At 44.9% G+C, this 17,186-nt stretch overlaps 1 protein-coding gene across 2 annotated transcripts in view; it reads right to left on the minus strand.

Annotated features, from left to right (window-relative positions):
• RIPOR2 (RHO family interacting cell polarization regulator 2) overlaps positions 1–9,467 on the minus strand; it is an 80,272-nt gene extending 70,805 nt beyond the window's left edge. For both annotated transcript variants that reach the window (XM_063096446.1, XM_063096447.1), the window contains exon 1: positions 9,306–9,467. In XM_063096446.1, the coding sequence (XP_062952516.1) occupies positions 9,306–9,348 (43 nt within the window). In that variant the 5' untranslated portion in view covers positions 9,349–9,467. The remainder of the gene's footprint in view (positions 1–9,305) is intronic.
• Between the last annotated feature and the right edge of the window lie 7,719 nt (positions 9,468–17,186).

Here is a 17,186-nt window from a genome sequence, read left to right on the forward strand (position 1 = left end):
TGCCCATTTTATTTTCCAGTGATAGGGCTACCTTTGCAGACACACTGCTTACTTACCTGGAATAGTGAACGTTTCAGCTGGATAATGTGAGAAAGCTTCTCAGTGATTACAATAGTCTCAAAGAGTCTCATTAATACATTGATATCAACTGAGAACCTCAGCCTACATGGACAGTCTGTGTTATGAGTCATTAAACCAAAAGATCTGGCAGCCACAACCCAGCTAAGTTATGTGGGAGAACTCAGGCTTATTGAACACACGACTGACTGGCAGTTGCTGTGAGAGCTGTAGCTCTGAATCTGGAGTCTTTGTATTTACATCTACAGTCACAGTCCCGACTCTCATGCTAGATAGCCTAGGTTTAAAACTGAGCTCTGCCTCTTAATAATTCTGTGGGGCCTCAATTCTCCCATCTATAAAATGGAGATGATAAAAGAGCCTCTGGTTACTGTGAGGATGCAGTGAATTAACACATGTGCCTGGCACATTAGAAATGCTATTAAATGCATTATTATTATAACATAAAGTTTTTATTTAGATTCAGTGTTTCATTAAATAAGAGGCTACATGTCATCAAGCAATATGAGATTCATATACACACATCTGTAATTCAGAATTTGCACTTATTTTTAAAAATTGCAATGGCTTCAGACTCCCCGTGTGCCCAGGAAGTCCTTCCCTCATACCTGCATTCAGGATCACATGATTTACCTAAAGGGAGAGCACAGAGGGGAAGTAATTTTTGCCATATGTAGAATCCTATGTGCAGGGTTGGACCAGGTTTATTTTTCCCCAATTGGATTACAAAGGAAGGAGACTAGTCCCCTAAGTGAAACACTACACATCCTTTCAATATTTGTTTTTTCCGTACCTCTAGTTTGATAACTGTATATTCACATTTATGAAAACACCTTGAGTTAATATAGCCCCCTAGCCTCTTCTTGCTTTGGCTATTTTCTTCCATCAGTGGGTAAAGAGCCATTTTTTGACAATCAGAGAGCCAAAGAAAAATTACATCTGGAAAATATCTTAATGTGAAGAAACACACACTGAGGATCTAAAAAAAAAAAAATGACCCTTGAAAAAGAAACACCACGTGTCATTTCTATCCTATTTTAGGCTAAAACCATTAGGACAAAACTCAAAGGGCAAACTTTTTTTGGAATGTCATGGGAGCCAGAAAAGGGAACAATTCCTGACTTTCCTTATGTTAATGTAGGGGCAGGTTTCCATTTGAAAACAAAGAATCCAACTGAGGGCATTAGTCAGGTAATAGGAGAAAATAGTCATACGTCAGGCCCGCAGTGAATTTTGGCTTCATATAGGCCATATTCTGGTGATTGAAGGGGCAGAAAAAATCACCCTCCTTTTCTCCAGCTTAACATTGTTTTTGCTGCAAAGGCTAGTCACATGGGAATCCTGGGGTTAAGAGACACTGAAGGAGGAGTCAGAACACCTGAGCGCTAACCCAGCCTTTCATGCACACCAGCACTGCCATCTTGGACAAACCAATGAACTCCTTTGTTTTGTTTCCTCATTTGTGAAATCAGGGGCATTGATGTTACATCACAGGGTCAGTCTGTGGTTTAGATGGGACAATGGATGTGAAAGTTGTTGAAAACTGCAAAAATCCATAGAAATATAAGGTATGACCACTGGGACTGTATTATTATGTATTCTCAATGGGACCTTGAACTTGAACTACAGGAATGGCAAACTTTAGGTGTCAAGAAAGGAGGCATGTGCAGAAAAGAAGTGGTAGAAAGAGGAAAACTAGCAGTCAGTCTGCTAGGGGAAGTAAGGGATTGCCAGCCATGGCCAATTGTGCTTTGGGTGCAGATCACTGCTGTTAGTCCAGTTGCTCTTCTGTTTCTCTCTGTCTCTGAAGTAGGCCCTCAGTTTGAGGATACTCTCCAAAGTAAAGGCTTACAGCACCTATACTTGCTACATTGAGACAGCTCTACTTGAAAAAGTTATTTGGATTCCTGCTTATTCACAAGTTGATTTAGCCAGTTTGAAACTCCTTCTCAATGCTACTAATTCTACTTTCAAAAATCCTCTCCTACCAAACAAACCAAAATGTGCAATGGTTTGCTTCTGATGTAAAATTTAAGGATGCGTTTCTTAGGCCAATATTCTACAGGGGGAGAAAGTGGGCTTTAGATTTGGCTGTTCTATAATTCACTGCTGTCATATTTACCTCACAGTGAAAAACTTGATAGGAATATACAAGACTGTGCTCTTAATTGACCTTTTTCTGCATTTGACTGTATGGACAAATCTAGTGTTTTATTGCTGTGTGACAAATCATTCCGAAATGTCGTAGCTTGAAACAACAGTAAGTCAGGCATTGGGAAGTGTTCTGCTGGACAGTTCTGGCTCGCCGTCTCTCAGTAGTCAGGTGGTGGCTACACATGGAACAGTACAGACTGGAGTTGTTGGGAGCTGCCTAGGCATCTTTCTCCCTGCTAGTCTCAGGTCTCTCCATGCAGTCACCTAGCTTGGGCTTCCTCACAGCATGCCAGTCTCAGGACAGTCAGACAGTGTACATGGTGGCTGACAGCCTCAAGGACAGCCAAAAAGATAGAAGGTGAATTATCTTTTTTAGTCTAGCATTAGAAGTCACATTTTTATTGACTGAGAAAAGCACAATTTTGAGGAGAGGGGAACATAGACCCCCTTCTCTCGATTGGAGAAGTATCAGAGTCACTTTGTAGGAAGATCATGTGTGGTGGGAGATATTGTTGAGGCCATCTTTGGAAAATATAGTCTGCCATATAGATGGACTGTAACTAGTTAAGCTGTAGAAAGTCTATACTTGTCCCTGATATAGGCACTTAGTAATCTCTCTTCAGTCTCCAGATAGTTACTTCTAATGTGGCAAAACAGGCAACTGTTCTGGTGCCTCCTCCTTTCCCCTCCCCCTTAATGACTTAATAACACTTGTTAAACTTCCTAAAAATCTCAGGCATCCACTTCTGTTCTACCACATGACACCATCCCTCAGAGAAGGGTAGTTGAGAGTACCCTGCATACACACCTGTGGCTCCCCAAGATCCTCATGACTTCCCGTGGCAGCTGCACTGGATATACTCGACTGGCCCTCACATCATTCCATCCCCCTTTAGGGTGCCTTCCTGTAGGGAGATTGGGAAACTAAAGACAAACATTTCCAGAATCCCCTGCAGCTAAGATTCCACATGAGAGGTGGGGGCCTCCTTCAGATGCACTTGCACAAGATCTGAAGGTAGAAATGTGGTGCATTAGTTTCCTGGGGCTGCTATAAAAAATTATCACAAATTTAGTGGTTTAAAACAACAGACATTCATTATCTTACAGTTCTGGAGGACAGCTGGACTAAAATCAAGGTGTTGGCGAGACTGTGTTCCCTTCTGGAGGCTCTAGGGGAAAATCTGTTTCCTTGTATTTTCCAGCTTCTAGGGCCTCCACATTCCTTCCCTGGTGGCTCCTTCCTCCATCCTCAAAGCCAGCAACGTCACATCTCTCTGACTCTGCTTCCACAGGCAGTCTCTCTGACCACAGCTAGGGAAGATTCTCTGCTTTTAAGGACCGATATAATTAAACTGGGTCCACCTGGGTAATCCAGGATACTGTCAAGTCCTTGACTTAATCATATCTGCGAAGTCCCTTATTCACAGGTTCCAAGGATTAGGACACGGACACCTTTGGGGGGCTGTTATTTTGCCTACCATACTGTGTCCTGCTTCTTTCATTACTGCTGGCAGCCACCTTCATGGAGTGACTGGTTTTTCTGTGGTGGCTTCCTGGCTGGCTGTTTCCTGACCATGGCTGTGGCAGCCTCATTCTGAATTCACTAGCTTCTCAAATCAGTAGGCAGCTTCTTGACTGTAGATCAGGGAGTGGCTCCATTAGCAGCCCAGTTTTACAATGTGCCTTTCAATGTGTCGTTCTGGAAAGCCCAACCTAAAGTGGGTTTCCCTGGCCTTCCTGACCCAACAATTCTGTAAGCAACTTTATTCCATGTCCTTTCTGCTGAGTAGATTTTGTTCTCTGCAATGAACCCTGATGAATGCTGAACTCCCTGTGTGTGCCCATCATCCCAGCTTCACCTCTCTCTTTTATAAGCTTCACTTATTTCTGAGGACGAAGCATACCAAGACGACACTAAATTACATTAGAACTTGGGAGGATACGGATCATATCAAAGTGGCGAAAAGGCTACCAGTAACCTTACAGACTGAAAGAACGGCCTTGCCATTCAAGAGTTGCCAGCTAGTAGTTATCCTGGCATCTCATGCAGGGTAGGTTAACCTTGAATCTCCGCATATCAACAGGGCACCTAGTATGGGTACACATTAATTGGAAAGTGAATGTCATAGTTAAGGCCAAAGCCAAGTCAGTCCAGGACTTCATATGTAGCAAAAAGTGAGGAAATCAAATGCCATGCCGGGATTAACCTCTTGGGAATTGCATTAGCTCCAGGAAACTGTCACTTTGAATTTGTTCTTCCTATTACGAGGAGGAAAAAGGCATGTGCTCTTTGTGTTTGTCTGCACTGCTTTTGTATTTCTAAGGTACTCTCCCTGCCCCCTGCCCTTGCCTCCCTTCCAAGGGCTCTCCTGGAGGACAAGGAAAGAGATGAGCTCGAAGACAATGGAGTCATTGTTTCTTCAGTTCCTTCCTGAACAATTTGCTTGAGAAGGAAGAGATCATGTCTAGGGCTAGAGGTGAAGGCCAATAGCATTAAACCCAAAAGGTAAGAGGCGAACACAAGAAAGAGTTAAACAACATTGTTTTCTGTACATAAGGCTGGTTTTTAGTATGGCCATTGGCTAACCTTGTTCTAATATCATCATCATTATTAACAATAGCCTTACTTCACAGTTGTTCCTATCTGTTCCTTGTGAGGCATGCCTCCTCACTGTCCTGAACTTTCCTACCGTCAGTCTTGATCTTAAATATAGATTCACATGCAGTTAGTTAATATTCAGTGCCTACTATTGGCTAGGCAGCGTGTAAGATCTGAGGATATAGGAAAGGACAAAACAGATCCTCTGTGCTCTCAGGGAGCTCACAGTCTTCCTGGTCTTCTTATCTGGTTAGTCTTCCCTTTTCCCTTCCATTTATCTGTAATCTTGCGATAGGCACAGGAATGAAATCTTCACTGACCACTCCAATCACAGGCTTCTCCTTTCTCTGACCTCCCGTAGCCCTTTATTTTAGGTGACCATGTGACTTATCGTCCCAACCTGAACACTACTGAGAAAAAGAGGATGCTATTGATAATTACGCTGTAACAGCAGGTGTATACGGAGCAAACCACGAGTGTGACCACCTACAGCATACTGTCCAGTACAATTGGTTCCTCTGCTTCTCTACCAGACTGCACTCCCTGGAAGGCGTAATCCATATCTCACACTTTTATATTGAGTGAGAAATCTAACTTTGGCCAGATCCCAGAAGAATTGCTCAGTAAACACATGCTTAACTTGAAAAAGGTGGTATTCTCCTCAGTTACACAACACTGTCGACTTGGAGTTAAAATCTGCCTTGGAATTAAAAATGATTGTTAATCAGTTAATTCTATTTTTGAATTTTAAACAGTGTGAAAAATACTACCTTTGTTTAAGACTCCTTTCTTCTTGGTCTGGCAGAGTGCTCATTTTGATCTTATGGAACACAGCATAGTAATATTGCACCTCATTTGCCTTCACTGTTGAAAAAATCTAATTTCCTTTTTAATGAGTGTAATGAACGTGTGAAAACATTCATCTCCTCCACACAGCCCTCATCAGTGTCATGTAAACAATGCACAATAAAATAAATTAGAGCAGCTTCTTTTCTTAATTGTGTTCTGGGTTTCCTTTGAGAGAGGGCAACCCAGCATGGGGCCATGTGTAAATGATCTTTTCTAGATAGCCTGCCACACTCAGAAAAACAGCTATTATATTTAGATTTTTAGGAAACATTTCCAGCCTTAGTGGGATGAGCTTACTATAATTTAAAAACCAAAACCAAACCAAGTACAAAAACCTGGATCATTAACCCAGAGAGGAAGTTGGTGGCCTCAGAGAAAAGATACAGAAGAGGAGAGAAGACATCTGGGTGTTTCAGTATCAATGCCTTCAAGACACATGATATATTGAGTGATTTTATTCAGTTGAATCTACTTGAAGGCTCCCATGTGCATAACGGTGAGGTTTTCGTTTTCAGGAGGAAAATGTTGTTTTGAGAAACTGCCTATAAGGATATGATTTCAAAAGTGAAGAGAAATGAAGCCAAAAGAAGGGCTCCTTCTAGATGAAAAGGCACATATTCATAATTGTTTTCCTTTTCTGAACAGATCTTTCTAATAGCCACATTGTAGGATGTTTACATGTCAACTGATTTATGACACCATCCCACACCTAGGTTTGCCCTTGGGGAACCAATTATGTGCCACTGGGCTATCGTACCTCGTCTCCCTGCTCCCATCCCCAATTGCCTTGCTTCATTGTCTGTTTTCAGCTGGTATTCCTTTCTGGTTGAATGGCCACAAACACAAGCTGTCTATCTCCCCCAGCTCATGGAGCTCAGCTTGGCAGATGAAAATAACCCTGGTAAAGGAGCTGTTCACAAGCATGAGGCCCTGCTCACAGCCACCAGTGCAGAGGAAACCCAAGTGGGAAGTCAAATCTACCATTGCCCCGAGGAGCAACCATCGTATAAATAAAATGAACTTTCTCTTCTACCACCACTTCCTCCCAAGAAAAGCAAGAAACTGGTTTTAGACTTCTGACTTCTTTTCAGAATAAAAACAAGACAGCTTTTTATTTTTTTTCCAACCCATTTAATGCAACGAACAATAAAATATAACCCTGGTCTGCAAACTCTTCAACTCAAGGGACTGCTGTTTGCACCATCTGACCATTTAATACGAAATCTGAAAGCTGTGCTGCTCACCCTCCATAGCTGCCTTTGTCTGCATTTTAGTCTCTTGACAGAGGGGTGAACCAAAACTCTGTGAATTAACCAAAAATGTAATATTTAGAAGCCAGCATGTGGTTGGTATCACAGCTGGGCTGTAGGGATTTTTATCATAGTAGGGATATTTCCATTTCAGTGACCTCAGACATAGGCTAGGACAACTGACAGTCATCGGCAGGGTCTCAAGTCTTCAATACTAAAGAGTAGAATTTTTATGTAAGTTTCACTACCAAGATTTATAGATATAAATATCTCCTCCCCAGCCCCCTTGACTTCTCCAGGTCACCCTTGAAATGAGATGGATCCTTTCTCTGCTGGAAATAACCTTACTTTGCAGTTAATGAAAGGAAGGAGAGCCATTTCTGGAATTTGTATTTGGGTAATCAGAATTCTATGCAAGTCTCTAGTGCATGCTTTCAGTTTCCCCCACTCTGTAGCTTGCTATTTCTTTATATTTATACTGAGGATAAAATATTCAAAGCAAAATCTCACATTAAAGTGTCAGAGGAAGAGTGTCATACAGTGTCAGAGGGAAGCAACACCAATGGGGGGGGGTGTCTTTTGAAAAAGCAACAAATACAGGAGACCAGTGTTCAGGTTTTCAGATGTTTGGATGCAGTAAATTTTCGGACAGGCAAACACATTCCCTTCCTGGGGAAAAGGCACGATTTGGCAGTGTCTGAGCTGAGGGGGCAGCTGAGCACAGGAGGCTCATCCTGAGGGCAGGGCTGGGGGAGGGGGCGGGTAGAGAAGGGGAGAGGCCCTTTCCTCAAGCTGCTGTTACCCTAAGCAGACACACCCCTGCAATTTGTTCCTGCAGAAGGAGGCTAGCTACTGGCTGCTTCTTAATTAACCACTGGAGAATAGCCGTGAGGCTGCTGCTTCTTGGAGAGTTCACCGTTGACATCCCCTGCTTGTGACAGCAGCTAAAATACAGTTTGATGGAGGGAAACGGTGTGAGTGGGCAAACTCAGAGGCTGGTCCAAAAAAGCTGGAGGAGCAAGAGGAAGAGGGGAAGTAAGAAGTAACAGTAGGAATACTGGGGTCGGGTGGAAAGGAGGAGGGAACATTCTTAGGGCTAGACAAACCTGATAGAAAACAAAAAGGAAGAAATGATCGTGCATCTGGTAACAAAAAGGCAAATGCTCATTCCAGATGCTCAGTCCCATAGGGAGAGCCAGGTGCAATATCTTTGGGAATGAGGGCAATAATTGCTCACAGTCCTAGATCTTCAACTAAGTGCATGGACGGGAGAGAGTAGGAAGTGGGGAGCAGGGAGGAAATACAGCCTCAATGTGTTTTCTAAGACGATCACAACTGTTTCCCAGATAAGAAGCTTATACATTTCTCTTCAGTCACCCAAGCAACATGTAGGTACCTCGAAGACAAGAACCTGAGAGGCTGCCAGTCTCCCTTCCTGCCACCCCCGCCCCAGGAGAATCAGCCTGGTCCTTTTGGTTTTCCACTTGCTCTCTTGCTCCTGAGGGAGCTGTCACTTCGCATAGTCTTCTGCCACCTTAATACCTGAATGGCTTCCGCTTATCTAATTTCAAACAGCACCTACTACCATCTAAAGTGAGGGGTGTCTATCCGCTGCCACCTGCCCTAGGGGACGGAGCCAGGAGGTTATAGTCGCGGGCAACAGAGCTGCAGATGCTTCGCTTCTCCAGCGCGCTCCGCCCACAGACACCTGCTGGGGTGCGCCTGTCCTCAGGTGTATTCTCCAGCCCCCCACCTTTTCCACACACAGGTCGGCATCAAGGCAACACATCGCTCCTGTCTTGCCCCTCTTCCCAATTCTTTTCCCCACCCCCACCCTCACCGGGCCAATGTGGAATTCAGACACGGAGAGGAAGGGGCTGGTTCATAGCCGAGCTTCGTCAGGCAGCTTTGGGGCAAGTTAAGACCCTGGAGACCGCGATCACAGCCCTGAGCTGGATTCTCCAGAAACGCTGAGAGTGCCGAAGTCGGGAAGTCTTTCGGTAAAAGGGGGGTCCCCCGGGACCCCCATCGGGGGCGCTCGCATACACAGCCCTCCTCGCCGCCCAGGGCACCAAATCGTCTGGCCCGGCGCTTGCCCACCCCAGAAACGCCCCAGCCCCGGGCACTGCCGCGGGTTCCTCGGCCCGTTCCTGCAACTCTTCAAGGCGTTTCAGCTGTGCCTGCAAGCAGTGCGAGTGAGCCTTTGCTCAGCAACTTCCCTGCTCTACCTATGGGCGTCAGATGCCCGAACTCGCCACGGCGGGGTGGAGAGAGCCGAGGACGCCCCCTCCTCACGCAGTCCTCACCGGCTTGTAGGCAAAATCAGACGGAAAAAAAAAAAAAAAAAAAGAGGGCAAATAAAAAGGTGCACCTACCTAAAGTCGAAGGCTCCTTGTCATGACAGGGGGACACTGGCATACGGACCCTTCGTGCCCATGCAGTGCCCGGGGCTGCCCGCTCCTCTGGCGTTGCGGACAGCCTGAGCTCGCTCGCGCGGGTGAGCGGGGTCCCCGCGCGGGTCCCGGGCGCCGGCTGCCCTCCCGCGTCGCTCGCAGCCGCTGGGTGCGCGGGACGAAGTTGCGGGGCGCGGGCGCGAGGGTGGCGGAGCGCGCAGCGGGCACGGCCCAGCGCGGAGGGCGGGGACCGGGGAGGGGCGGGCGCGGGGGCCGGCGGCGTCATCGTGCAGGGAGGGGTGGGCGGGAGGAGACAGCTGCTCGACAGTGACTTGGGCCCACTCCAGGAGGAGCCTGCGCTTCGGTGCCTGCCTTGGGCTGGTGGCGGGCACAACGGCTGTGGCCGCTTCGGAGCGATCGGTGGAACCGCGCTGGGCGAGACCGGTGGAGAGAGCCGGGTAGACCGCGTTGGAGGGACGGGGCGAGGGAGACCAGCCGAGGCTAGGACCGGCCCTTCAGGCTAACCGTTAGGGATCTCTAACAGAGGCTGCGCATGGAAAACAATGCGGGGGTGGGGGTCGGGGGTGTGGGTGAGGAGTGGTTGCCCTTGGCTCAAAGAGTTGTGCTGGAAAGCCCCCACTGGGGAGGGCTGCTTTTTACTGGCACTCTACTAGGACTTATTAGGACAGAGATCTCAAAATGATGGGGAGAAACAGTTCTTTTTTATTTTGTTTTGGTGGATTTGGATTATACATAAAGCTTTCTTTGGGGAAAGCCTGGGTCTTCCTGACAGACAAAAACATTCCATGGAAAGAGTCTTTTGGAGCAGAAATTGTATGGCACTGGGAGTTTACAAGGATCCAGGGACGAGGTCTGGACTCTGCCTCCACTCTTAAATAGGAAATCCCTGCTGTGCCTTAGTTTCCTCATCTGTAAAGCCACCATATTGAATACATTATATATTTAGAATGTTAAATAGAACAATACCTCAAGGTCTATCCACCCTTCCCTAAATTGGGCTTCAGTCACTTTATGAGGGAATTTGTAAGAATCAATGAGCTTGGACAGTGAGCAATGACCAAAAGGGAACATTTTAGGAGATGGTGTCAACTCAAGAAACACCTGTGTCCAATTGCAGTCAAGGGACTGCATCTCAGGCCTAGAATACAAGCAGGTGAAACCATAGCCTAATTAACTGTGTCATAAACCACCCAGTGATATGATCAAAGGAACAGAGTCTGCTGGATGCCTGGAAAGAACACCCAAGAGTGAGCACTTGTTACCACATCTCTGCCTTATACCACCAACAGTGGCCTGACAGTGCCTTGATAGTCCAAGCCCTTCATTACAGCTGGATTTTCCCAGAGACCCACCTCCGTCTGCCCTTCCTCCAACTTACAAGAGTTTCTGACAGCCCTCAGTCTTCCCATGTAGACATTCCTTCAGAGGACAAAGCGTACTGACCACGTGACATGAATATTCCAATCTGCCCGGCAAGTTATTCTTCATATGTTCTTAATATTGTTAGTCTGGTCAATACATGAGTCTCTAGTGAGTTTGGATGACTTGAGTCAATTTTTATGGTACTGAACACTACAGTTTATTGACTATCTTCTTATATCCTAGGCTCTAGAGCAGATACTTTATAATCATTTACTCCTGTCTATAATCCTGCAATAGGTATTATTATTCCCATTTTATAGATGGGGAAACCAAGGTTCAAGAGACTTAATGTAACTTGTACAAGATGACACAGTTTATGTACAAAATGGTTTACGACACAGATACATGTGCAAAAACTAGGTTTGGGCACCTGTGAAACATGGGCTGTGGTGACCCTACAGGATTGTGTCACAGATTCTCACTCTTCAGAGGACACAGCTAAGCTGTGCCTGGACTGAGATAATAAACGTGTACCATTTTAAATGGCTATGTTTATGACAACTGGTTTTGCAGCAACAGAAAACTAATACATTTCCACCGCAGAAAAAGTAATTTTTAAAAATGTAGTTGTGGTTACTCTCCTGCTGAAAATCCTGCATTGATTTCTCATCTGGAGTACAGAATAAAATCCAAACTCCATACCAATGCTTACAAGACCCTGGCGAGCCAATCCCTTCCAGTCCCTTCAGCCTCAATCACACCTCTCTCTTCCCTCTCAACTAAGCTCAGGCCACACACCAAGCCACTTCCCAGAGAGGCCTTCCCTGATCACCCATGTATTTAAGTACATCCTTTCCCCCATTTATTCTCATTTTCAATACCCTGTGTCATTTTTAGCACCAACTGTAAATTGTAATGTCTTTACGTGCCTGTTTACTTGTTTTTTGTCTCTCTTTCACTAGGCTGTGAGCTCATAGGGCAGGGACCACCTCTGTCTTCTATACTGTACTCCCAGCACAGAGCAGGAGCTCCTTAACTACATATTGAATGCAAGGTGGATAACCCTGCCATTCTGAAGCATCCCTTTATTCTTACATTCATCCTTTTATTTCTTTTGTCAATCTCACCTCCCAGTCTATCTCCAACTGCATCGCCTTTGCCCATTACCAAAGAGCCACATCTATTCGTCAAGATCCAGTTTAAATACCCCACTCCGCATCCATTTTTCCCAGGTCCCTTTCCCTACCCTGTCACTCCAGAACTTTTCTAACATCTTTGCTCATCTTTTTTGCAGCATCTCACTTTCAACATGCCCAGCACCTTCTACCTTGTATTATGGCTATTTGTGTAGAGTTGATGGTTCTAAACATTTCTCTATTTGCCTCAATCTGGAGAAAGAGACATGGAAAGTAGCACAGATATGCAGTAGAGGTTTTGGAAGAAATGGGTACACAGCTATTGCAGATTGACATCAGTGCTAGGAGGCTACGTAGGACCAATCTGGAGGGAGGAGCAGGGCTTGTCCCCCACCCTGGAGAGAAACTGACTTTCCATTTCCCTGCTTTTCCACCTCCACTGCCTTCCTGACTCAAGAATGGGGCTGTTGTCAGTGACGTACAAAATTTATAGGAGGGAAGAGGAAGAGGATGGACAGAGGGTATAAGCAGATGATGCTAGGTGCTTCACAGACACCTCGCTGAAGCCTGCACAATCCCTTTTCCCATTACCGTCCCCATGTGAAAGATGAAAAAACTGATAACTCTGAGGAGCTGAGCAAATATCTTGCTCATGATCACAAAAGAGATGTTACTTAAATTCAGGTTTGATTCCAAATCGAATGCACTTTTTACTGCAGTACATTCCACTCCCCATCTTCAACTTCCCCTTTTGGGTTGGGGGCTGTCTTTCTGAGGCTTGCACATGTGTGGGGGGCAGGTGAGAGTGTGTGCGTGTATGTGTACACACAGAGCAGAGACCAGAGAGAAGCATGGAGTGGGTCCCCAGGCTGCTCCCTTTAGATTTTCCTTGAGGTGGCCCCACTCAGCATCCTGGATTCAGGACTGCAGCTCTGAATGGTAAGGAAGAGGGTACAGTAAGCTGCACCCCCCTTGGGCCAGCTCCCTCAGGAAGGCAGCACAACATGGGAGTATGGCAGATGAAGGGCAAGCAGACTCCGTTTTTCTCATTGGATTGGAAGCTCCTGGAGATAGGATCTGTCCTGGGTGACTTTATAGCACCCATAATTTCTAGCATTCCTAGAGATCAGGTACATGCATGAGTGGGGAACCAGGCAGCACAGGTCTAAACAACCGGGACATAATACTTATTGGATTACCTGGTCCAAATCCCAGAGCAGTTAATTAATTTGCCCAAGGTCACATAACCAAATAAAGAGCCCATACCAGGTCTCCTGGTGCTTAGTCCAAAGGTCTTCACACTGCCTCTCAAATCACTGCCCCTGCTGTGGCCACCAAAGTCTTCATTCTTGGGTGGTTTTTTCTCCTTGTCCCCACTCTCTCTCTTATAATGCCATTTACTTCTGTCTAGGTTCCTAGTACTCCCTAAGCTGGATTCTTTTATCCCTAAAACTTCACTGAACAGAGCATTCAGATCCCTTGGTTGAAACCTTGCAACCTCATCTAGGGAAACATTGCTCTTTCATGCATACAGAAAGGAATGGTTCTTTCCAAAGAAAAACAGTTTAACACAAGTTGGTTTTTTTCCCCCTTCTCATATATCAATCTTAACTGAAAACACCCCTCAGGCTGGCCAGTTTGTTCAGTTGGTTAGAACACAGCCTAGTAATACCAAGGTCATGGGTTTGGATCCCTGAACCTGCCAGCCACCAAAAAAAATAAATAAATAAATAAATAAAAGAATTTTTTTTGAAAAAGAAAAGAAAACATCCCTAAGTACAAATGAGAGCTATTAACTCAACAAGTCACTGAGTGCAAACTCAAGTGCCAGGCACTCTGCTGCAGGCAGGGGACACAGAGGCGATCCCAGCAGTCGTGGAATCTGCCTCATGAAGTCTGGTGAGGAGAACAGGTGTAAATCAGCGAGTGTGTGTGATGGAAGAGGAAGTACTGTGGGTGCTATGGGAACTGTGATTATTTCTGGTACCATAAAGCAGGGTGTTTGAACTTCAGCAGCACTGAAAATGGTCTCTTTCAACAGTCTCCTGTTTTCTCAAGAGCATTTTTTAAGCCAGTGTTTGGTTGGGGGACATAACAGGCCAAGCCAATTGTTTTTTCTGAACTGATTGTTCCTTCTGCCATCAATCAATCCTAGTAAATACACAATTCATCAGAAGAAAGCAGAAGAGCATCCAAAATGCAACAAATTCAGTTACCTGATTTAGAGCTTCAGATATGTAATGCAGAATTCAGAACATGCTTGAAGACCCCCTGCCATTATGAAGTGAAGTTGATGCTCTAATTGGAAGGTCTCTTAGAGATTCAGTTCTATCTACCCACCCCTACCTATATTTTTATACATACCTTGTGCCTATGATGCTGGTGAATTCTGGCTTCTATTCTTGGCCTAGTTGACTAGTCATGGAGAGAGACAACAGAGATCTAGTCTCTCTTCATGACTATGATTCTTCATATCCATATGGATAGCACATCTAACACCCTGATTTTGAAGTCCCCTCTAAACTCTTATGACCTTTCTCTATAGGCAATTGGCCACCCAAGTGCATGGCCAGATTATGGCATGGAATGCTGCCAGTTCTGAGATTCTTGAACTCCCTTCTCAAACTATCACTTTTTGCCTTCCACCTTGTTCACACCTATTGAATTCAATTGCTGCTCAGACCAATCTTTCTGCCACTCTCTTTATTTTTAATTTTCTAATTTAGGAAGTGCATACAAAATCACTCTGGAAAGAAGTTTTAAATGCAGATTTTCAGGTCACCCCTTCCCCCTTGTTGTTTTAACAAGCACACTGATGGTTCTAGTGCACTCATTTCAGAATGCACTTTGGGAAACACTGGTCTGGATCAAGTGCAAATAGGCATCCAGCCCCCCGGACACTCCAGTGTGGGTCCAGGAGCCTTTTCTGGCACCCCGACCACTCTGCCATGCATGGCTCTGGCTCTTCCTGCCACAAATCCAGGAAACAGCCCTGGGAAGAGTTCAGTCTCTTGGGTTCTTTTTCAGTGTTGCCAATAGAGAACTCAGGGAAAATCTCAACCTTGTGGACCTCTCTGTCCTCATCTGTCAAACGAAGGATCTGACAACCTGATTGCCAAACTTCCTTTTGACTCTGACATTTAACAATTCCTGCTCCCACCTTTTTGCTCAGGCCACTTCTACTGCCTGGAAATTCTCTGCTGAGCCCTTGCCTATCACTTTTTCTCCTACCTCTGAGGTTTGTCTCTAAAAATCCTGCCTAGCACATAATGTCCTGTTCAAACACTCCCTCTTTCATGACACCTTCCTTGGCCATTCACGCTCTACCCTGAGTCCTCCTGTAAGTCCTCTGTCCCCTGAGTACAGACCCAATCACGTACCTGCCCTCTGTTGTAGCTATTTAATCCACCTCTCCTCACTAGTTTATAAGCTCCTCGATGTCAGGAGTTATGCTTTGTGCCACATACAGTAAAGTAACCTTTATATTAATGAGTGTAGAGGAAAGCCAATAAATATTGACTAAATGAGTGATGAGAGTAAACACTGCCCCTGCTGGCATAACAAGCCTCCATTTATTGGCATCTGAGCTGCACCTACAGAAGCATGTTTTACCTGACAAATGACAGCGGGATCCTTGTCGCTGCTTTCTGAACGGCTGAGAGCAAGACCCCGTTATCCTTTGCCTGTGTCTGGTACTGATGATAAGGTCCTCAAAGGAGTAGACATCTTAGGCTGCTTCCTTGCCATTGTCCCACATATCGGCTTGCACAGTGAGAAACTTGTTCGTCCAACATACTTAGCATTTTAGTATATCCCAGGAATGAATGTCCCAGGGATGCTGAGATCAGGCCTAGGTTCTTGGGCAAATTATCCCAATCTTAAACCCCACCTCTGTCGCCACTTCTAGCTTCTGCACCAAGTGACCTGGAAGACTGCATGGGTAGAAGATAATCTGCAACATGTTCAAAGCTGATGGGAAATAAAATACACCCTGACTGTAGCAAATAGTCCATTTATTTCTGGAAATTTGAGATTGGATTTCTCATGCACTATTATTATACTGCATATAGAGGTCATTTTTGGCAATAATATAATCTAGACCAACAATTTGCAAACTTTTATACTTTTAAAGTATAAGACCTTTTTATACTTTTAAAAAATATTGAGGCCCTTGGGGACCCCCTGAAAAGATCTTGGAAAACCTCAGGAGTCCTCAGATCATATTTTGAGAACCAGTGATTTAGAATGACAAAAATTCTGGCAAAATGTTAACGTTACGAATTTTTATAGGTCTGAACCCCACAGGCTGAAAGTAAACAGTATACATTAATCAAGAAGTATAATTACACAAAGATACAAAAGTGAGTACAAAATAATTCATGGTGAATGTAGAAGTGATTGGAAACTATCAATATCTCTGTGTAAGCACAATGCTAAGTACGTGATATGCAGGCTTTTTTAAAGGTTCTAAATTGACATTCGCTTCACAATAAATCCCTCCCCTTTTCTCTCATTTTCAGGGGAAACATTAAAAGAAGAGATTTGTCCATGAGGTTCTCCAAATTGATTTATTTCTTTTGTGTTGCTGGGCCTGATGCATGCCCTGGCTTGCAGGTTATTCTGTGTTGTCTCTTCCTTGTCCACTCTCCATCTTTCTCTCTCCTGCTCTCTGCCCAGGGGTTTCCCTGTGTCAACCGCTGCCCTGCCCTGTGATGTCCAGCGGGTCTGGCCAATGGGAATCCCCAGTAGGAGACAGGAGTGAGGTCAGAATACGAAGTCCCTGGCTTCTCCCTGTGAGATCACCTTGGGCTGGCAGTGTCCTTTCATTGAATATGACTGCTGTCCTCCCAGAAACCCTCTCTACACAGCTTTCTCTCCATGCATGCTCTGGCATCTTCTTCCTCTCCCATTTTTTAGGCCAGCAGTGGTTCTACCTTTGCTGCAGCAGGCCCCAGTACCCAGTACCGCCCCCTTTGTAATTCATCTCTTTGTAAATAAACCTTCCTTGAATTACTCTAATTTGAGGTAGCCATTTGTTTCCTGATATTGCCCTGATTGATACTCATTAATAATTGCCTACTGATTATAGAAAATTTAAAAAATTTGCTTTTATCCAGTCATTCATATTTTTAAAATATTTCTTCAGGTAGTTTCTTTAATTTCATTTAATTTTCATTTCTCTTTTCATTTTAGGCCAGGGATGTTTTTGCATGTAACGCTGTTTAACTCTGTTCCCTCTCCCTGCCCCCAACTTTGCAAACATCTTTCGAAAGGTCAGTTCCTTCCTAACTCATAAAGTTGAGACTGTCAACTTCAGGAGGCGATTTTAGGGAGAATTACGTGC

The sequence above is a fragment of the Cynocephalus volans genome, chromosome 5 (genome assembly GCF_027409185.1).
Source record: "Cynocephalus volans isolate mCynVol1 chromosome 5, mCynVol1.pri, whole genome shotgun sequence".
In the NCBI taxonomy this organism is placed as follows: Eukaryota; Metazoa; Chordata; class Mammalia; order Dermoptera; family Cynocephalidae; genus Cynocephalus; species Cynocephalus volans.